The sequence below is a fragment of the Cavia porcellus genome, unplaced genomic scaffold (assembly GCF_034190915.1).
Source record: "Cavia porcellus strain 051 isolate PalLab524CR breed Dunkin Hartley unplaced genomic scaffold, mCavPor4.1 scaffold_1, whole genome shotgun sequence".
Taxonomy (NCBI): domain Eukaryota; kingdom Metazoa; phylum Chordata; class Mammalia; order Rodentia; family Caviidae; genus Cavia; species Cavia porcellus.
In genome coordinates, this window is record NW_026947484.1 from 136,219,533 (window position 1) to 136,226,537 (window position 7,005).

The 7,005-nt window shown below is 44.8% G+C and overlaps 1 protein-coding gene across 1 annotated transcript; it reads right to left on the minus strand.

The window, feature by feature from the left end:
- Window positions 1-1,715: 1,715 nt before the first annotated feature.
- On the minus strand, window positions 1,716-6,289 carry Nhlh2 (nescient helix-loop-helix 2). The gene is made up of 3 exons (XM_003479262.5): window positions 6,092-6,289; window positions 5,381-5,699; window positions 1,716-3,733 (listed from the first exon to the last, which is right to left on the minus strand). Exon 3 carries the CDS (start codon window positions 3,723-3,725, stop codon window positions 3,318-3,320), a length of 408 nt encoding a protein of 135 aa, XP_003479310.1. The 5' UTR covers window positions 3,726-3,733; window positions 5,381-5,699; window positions 6,092-6,289; the 3' UTR covers window positions 1,716-3,317.
- Between the last annotated feature and the right edge of the window lie 716 nt (window positions 6,290-7,005).

Here is a 7,005-nt window from a genome sequence, read left to right on the forward strand (position 1 = left end):
TCTCCTCATACAACCAATCATTCTCTAAAATTAAATACTGCTGACTTGTGTCAATGACTTTGGTCTACAAGTGTGACATTCTTTTGTTATCTTGTTTCTAGCATCTGGGATATTGCTTGGCACACAGTAGGTAGATCTTGGAAAAACAAAACAGTTAAATATAAGCATCAATGGTACCACCATTATTCAGAGAGCTGTTCCGCTCTCACCTATGGTTGAACAATGACAGAGTCTATGATACCTTTAAGGGATAAATCAGTCACTTTCTGGTGTAGCAGAGTATCACAGGGCTTCATTTCTCTCTGCAAAGAGTTCAGCAGCTTTGGGTTTGAAATGGCATGACAAAGGTCATCTCCTCAGAGGTCATGGAGTGTGCAGCTGGGAAGGGAAGCTGTCTAGCTCCTTGGGCAAGGGACTTTTATCCAGTGAGGTGAATAGGAAGAGTGCATTGGTCAGGTGAAATTGGGCTCCTCACTCAGGGAAAAAAAAGGCCCTCAGAAGGTTTCCAGAATTAGATGTTTATTTCACTTCCTTGTAACAGGAGCAGGAGTAAGTTTTCGTCATTCAGTAGATGCTCTAAGGCCTGAAAGTGGCCATCTCCCTCTACCATCTAAAGGTGAGCTGACCTACAGATATTCTGGGTTACAAGTAGCATGGGTCTTTGCAGGTCAGAGAGAAACTTTGGCTGTGGTTGCCAAGGCATGGTCCAAATACAATGTACTGTTCTTTTTCACATATCAGTAAGGGAATGCTTTCCTCCTAAGCATCTCCATATAAAAAAAGGAATTAAGTTCCACTTTCTAGGTATCTGGAATCTGACAAGAAGCCTGAGAGAAAACTGAAGTGTTCATAATTTCACAGATTGCTTAGAAACTCAAACATCCACATGATTATATTTTTACACTGAAACCAGGCATTTGGTATGATGTGGACTAATAGTTCATAATATACTATACTTATGTGTGTGCATAGAGACACATAGTTTTTTAGTTATTCATGTTATATTCTTGTAGATAGAGTATCTTGTATTTTTACACCAACTGTAGGTTTTTGTAGATAAGTTCTCTGTATCTCCAGGATAGTCCGGGTCTTTTTGTTTATTGTTGTATGTGGGTGTCACATCCCGAATCTGTGCACTGAGTAGATGCTTGAGTGTTACATGCATAAAATATACCTTGTTCTTAATAAGTGCCTGAGGGAGAGCTGTCATAACAAGTCTTCACACTGCTAGTAAAGTAGCTATGTGACTTAACACAAGTCTCCTTTTGGGCATGACTTTTTTTTTTTTTTTTTTTTTTTTTTTTGTCTTTTTCGGTACCAGGGATCGAACTCACAACTAACTGCCTGCTTGCAAGGCAGGCACTTATGCCGCTGAGCTAAATCCCCAGCCCTTGGGCATGACTTTTAACTTTGATTTGAAGAGGATGGTTAGGGAGTTATAAAGTTTTCTTTTAAAGCAAAGGATTTGAGTAAGTTTCATAACATAAGCATTATATTGCTTTTCCTCATTAGGGATAGCATGACATGTGTCATCGGCATATCTGGGGCATGTATTTATACACTGATTCATGTCCAGGTGGAAAAGAATGTCAAGCATCTCGATAGAAGAATATGTCTGTGTTAAAGTTTGTTTTTGTTTTACTTGTTACCTTTTAAGGAATTTAGTCCAGTAAGATATTTCATGCTCAGCCAAATGTTCATAACTTTTAGACAGATACTTAGAGAGGACTTTATTTGATACCTTTATTTATATGCAAAACAGCGTACCATTCATGAGATATGAAAAACTTGTTAGGTAGAAACCAGGTTATATCTATTTTCACTACAAAATATTGCATTATATAAAGCAACAGAGACACAAAAAAACCCTGAAAAAGACTAAAATCTTTGGATAGGAGATGTGATTTCTCTCTCTCTCTCTCTCTTTTTTTTTTTTTTCTTCTCTCTAAAATACACTCCTTGCTTTAAGAGTTTCATAGCTGAGAACATGAAGCGTTTTCAGGTTATAGACTTTTCTTTTTGGTTGTCACAGAGGAAAGTAGTTCTGAATTCTTTTTTTAGGAAAATAACTTAATTTTCTAAAATCATCTCACGTACAAACATCACACACACACAAAGAAGCTACTCTCCTTATAAACAATTTGTAAAGTACTTTTCAGACATAACTACAGATAAGAATAACAACACTTTCTTTTATAAAACTATAATAGTGAAGTGCTAGTGTTGCTGATCTCACAACAAAAGAACCTTTCAAGAACAAACATCTTAATATATAAAATATGTTTAGAAATGGAGAAGTGGGGAATTTCTTATACAAGTGCAATATAATTAGAGCAAAAAGAAAGACCACAGTATAATCTCAACAAACACATAAAAATTTATACGTGATTATTCCACAGGAAAAGGTGTAAACACTTGACTATAAATAAATTGGCACAGAGTATCTAAAGTAAAATTATCACCACTCTGAAAAATAAATGTCTTGAAAAAAATACTCTACTCCTTCTAACGTAAATAAAAATAGGTCGTCTTCTTCTAACTGCACCTATGGATCCACATGTTTAAGGTCACAAATAGATGTTTTTGGATATATAAAGGGGCACTTCACCTGAAAGAGCGATCAGATATTAAATTTTCCACTTAAATACATTTCTTTCTGTCTAGGTCAGTGTCCTATCTTGGGGTTAAAATCTGACCCCTCTCCAGTCTTCCCAGTGTGTCCAGTCTCAGCGTGTCTTTAAAACCTTACCAAATATTCAGGGTGTGTTTTGTTTGGTGTTTAATATATAATCTCTTTTTTTTTTTGACAAAGAAACAGAAAGTTTCCTTTCTGCCATTCTGTGCCTTAATCTCTGGAAGAGAGTTGTTCTCCCCCTTCCCAGTGTTCAGTGATCTGTCAATTAGAAAATTCCAGATAGTCTGAAGTTATGAGTCTGTACTCTGAAGCTTCTGCCCTCATCCTTTTAAAAATGAAGATTTGTGGGAGATAAAGATTGGAGAACTCAGTCTCCAGTGGGTTAAAGCAACAACCCTTGCCGGGATACTATTACACCCAGGGGTCACCCCAGGTCTGCTCTCCATGAATGCCCCCATCTGGCCTGGACAACACCCCTCCTTGAGCCCCCGGGCTCCCAGCCAGCCCCATCTCCGGGCCTCCTCCGAAACCTTTGCCTGTGGCCCCGCTGACCAGAGAGAACAGGCTGCGAGCTCTGTCCTGATCGCAGGGTCCCCCGGCTGCCGTCCCGCTGGCCGCCGCCGCCTCGGCCACCTCCGAGGCCGCTGCCCAGACACCGGCCCGGCGCCCCGCCCCGCCCCGCCTACACGTCCAGGACGTGGTTGAGATAGGAGATGTAGCAGATGGCCAGGCGCAGGATCTCGATCTTGGAGAGCTTCTTGTCGGGGGGCAGCGTGGGCAGCAGTTTGCGGAGCTCGGCGAAGGCCAGGTTGAAGGCCTCCACTCGGATGCGCTCGCGGGTGGCGTGGGCCGAGCGGTACTTGGCGGTGGCGCGCCGGCGGCGCCGCTTCTCCTCGCGGCTCAGCTGCTGCGGGTGCGGGTAGAGCGCGGCGCGGCTGCCGCCTTTGCCGTCGCCCTCGGCTTCCTCCACTGGCTCCAGGTCCGACACGCTGCCCAGAACCTTGGCGTCCGCGCCGCCCAGCGACTCCGGGTCCGAGTGCGCCGAGCTGGGGTGGTCTGAGTCCGCGGCTTGGTCCGGACTCAGCATCATTTTGGAGGCTGAGAGGGAATCAGAAAGTCAGTCACTAAAAAGCATAAGGGTCTTCTTTTCCTGCGAGGCTGCTAGGCGAGGGCCTCCCGCGCGGCTCCCAGTCCCAGGAGTGCGCCCGGCGCCCTCTCCCAGCCCGGCCCAGCCCGGCCCAGCCCAGCGCGCCTCGAGGTAGAGCGCCAAGCCCGGGGCTCCCTACGGCCCAGGAGCTGGGAGGTCGCCTAAGCCTCAGCCTGCAAGGGAACCAGACTGGCCGGTGTCCCTGGGTCTGGGACACCATCTTAGGCCTGCTGATGTTTGTGCTTCGTCTAACCAAGCATCAAGTACGCTATTCTGCTTCCCTCCTTTGATCCCTTTCCTAGACAGATGAATGAATCCAAGGGATGAATGCAGCAGAGTTCTACTGGCTCAGGGAGATTCCGTGTGTGTTTCCGGGCCCAGGGCCTGGGGCAGAGCAGTTGGGGAATCCGGGTGCCCAAGGGCCTGGGGCTGCGCTGGGGCTTCCCTGTGCTGGGGTGCAGACAGACTGGCCCATCCTGGGGCGAAGGCGGCCAGGCGCGGAAGGCTTCCTTGTCCCCCTCACTGTTCTCCGAAATAATGACTGAACAAACGTGCATACTCTTTTCAAAAGAAAATTGACTCCTGTGCCCTCGCACGCTCCCGGAGCACCATCTGTCACGCACAGAGCCACACGCCTTGGGGACCTAGGGACGCGGAAACGTGGAATACACAATGCCCCGCAGCCTGCCCACCGCTCACAAGATATTGCTGGCGGCTGGGTCGCCGCGGGAGTAGAGGGAAGAGAAGGCAGAGGAGCGGGAGCCTTGCAGGAGGCCCAGACGCAAGCTGCGGGCCCCCCAGCAAAGTTTGGGCGCTCCCAGGTCCCGGGCTCTCCAGTGCGCACCTTGTCCCTGGGAGGCCTCGCCAAGGCCAGCTCTATGCCTAGCTTTCTTCTGGCCGTTCCCTCCTGGAAAGGCCGCACCGCAGCCTCTTCCCTGTCCGCTATTGCGCGCCTTCTGGGAGGGCGCCTCTGGGACCGCCGGGCTTCACGAAAGGAGCCAGGAGGAGACCACAGGCACCGACCGGGCTGCAATCCCCGGGGGGGACCACCGGGGTGCGAACCCTTGGCCCTGGCGGGTCTCTCTCTAGCGACGCCCGGCAAGGGAGAAACCCATGTAGATTTGTTTTGTAGATGGGTTTGTTTCTAGAGAAACAAAAGCCAGGGACGAGTGCGATCAGGTCCCAAGCATCGCTTCTGAGCAAATTGGGCTGCAAAACAGCTCTTCGTTCGTGCAAGGAAAATAGATCCTCTAAGGCGAAATAAAAACAAACGCTTCAGGTAAACTACATGTGACTCCCTGTGGGCTTTCTCTGGTACGCTTAAAAGTAAACCAACTTGCAACCGGCTTGAAAGGGAAGAGTTACACAGAAGAGGAATGGAAAATCACAAAAAGCCATGACACAGTTACAGTTCGCACAAAACTTCCTGGGTTCCCCTCCAAGCATGCTAAATTCTCTTCCAGATGTCTTTAAAAATATTCATAAATAGCGTGTTATATATGTGTATTATTTCTTTAACTATAGGCTGAAATGAATCTATAAATGTAACATGAATGAACTTAGTTTCAAGCTGAACAAATGATTTAAAGGAATCTTACCTTGCAAAAACCCTTTCGATAATCTTTTCTCCAATCTTTTAGAGTTAAAATTCCAGGGAATAGCGAGGGAGAAATCCCGGAAAAATATTAAAAGCAGCAATTGTTTATTACATTCAAAAATGAAAAAGCAGCTGTCATCTCGCCGGTGCCCACAGAGAGGGACGGTATCTCAGGATGAGGATGCTGTGAGTGATTGTTCACTTAGCTGGTAGATCAAAAACGCCTTTTCCTTTTAATTGTTCTCAGACATTTCGCAAAATTCGTTTTTTTAAAAAAACGATGTGTTGAAAAGTCTCCTGCTTTTCCCCCTCCTATGGCTCTATAAATAACAAAAGAGATGCAGAGATAAACACAATCACATCAAAGAGCTGATTCCTCCACTTTCTAATAGCGGAATAATCAATAAGAAAGATGGTTAAGATAAGATTCAGCTCCTGGAGGACTCCTTTCCTCCCTTATTAGGGCTGAACAGAAACTGAGAAGTGCAGGACAGAGAGATGTGATCTTGCTCAGAAGTGATTTTTTTTTTTTTCTTCTGAGATAAGGCTTTGTTCCGCTGATGTCTCCCCAGCTCCCAGGAACACAATACTGTAACTCGGAGCTAAGGTTGCTGCTTCTTGGTCCCTCATTTATGTATGTTTTATAAACAGGCACCTGTTTTCCAGCTTCAAAGGTCTGATCACACCTCCCACCCCTTCCCTCTCTCTTTACCTTGTAGCAAAATATATACAGTCAGTGGCTTGGAGATGCTTGGAGAAAGGTTGGTGAAAAGTGCACGTCTCCTGGAGTAACAGTGACAGGGAAGCAGAGAAAGACTGGAAGAGGGTCGGGAGCCAGAGCATAGATGCAGAGCTGTGTGTGTGACTTCTTGGCTCTCCTGGTACCAATTGATTCAGCCTGGAGATGGTGGAAGAGATAAAGGCTTAAGAAGGGGGATGGAATTTTTTCCTTCTAAATTGATATTTAATGGGAAATCCTATTGGACAGAAACCTGGACATGAGTCACTTAATTGGACTTGACATCTGTCACAGTGTGGGAGTTTTCACAGCCCAAATATTTTAGTAGATCAGATTCCCACTGAATCTGTGCCATAAAATATAATAGTTGAAAGCAGTCCCTGATAGAAATCATAGCTTTTAAACAGTCTGTAGCCATAATCAGGCTATTGCTTGTTTTCAGCTTATTGATGCAATATTTAAATGCAAATAAACAAGATACTGTCTATGGAAAAAATTCTCTAGTGTATTACAAAATCAGCATCTTTCCTTAATATTTAGGAAAATATTTGTGTCCAGCATGTGAAAATATATATTGGACAGATGCTACAATATAAAGTATTTAGATATGCAACATTCTTAGCGATCATTTACATTTTAAAATATACTTCACCAAGATTGATTGATCATGCTGATATTTTTGAGAAATATTCTGCCCTGAGTCTAACATCAATAGATCATTTTTAAAAAGACACCTTTCAAAAGAATAATTAAAGTCATTAGTGGAACCAGGAACAGAACCCAGGTATTCAGGGACCATTAAATGAAACAGTTTTACTTTTCTGATTATGTTTGTTTTTCTCTTCATGATTCATTCATTCAACTTAAAATCTGACAGACTACATGTG

Coding starts and splice junctions, on each gene's coding strand:
- Nhlh2 (XM_003479262.5), bottom strand. CDS start 3,725: ATGATGCTGAGTCCGGACCAAGCCGCGGACTCAGACCACCCCAGCTCG.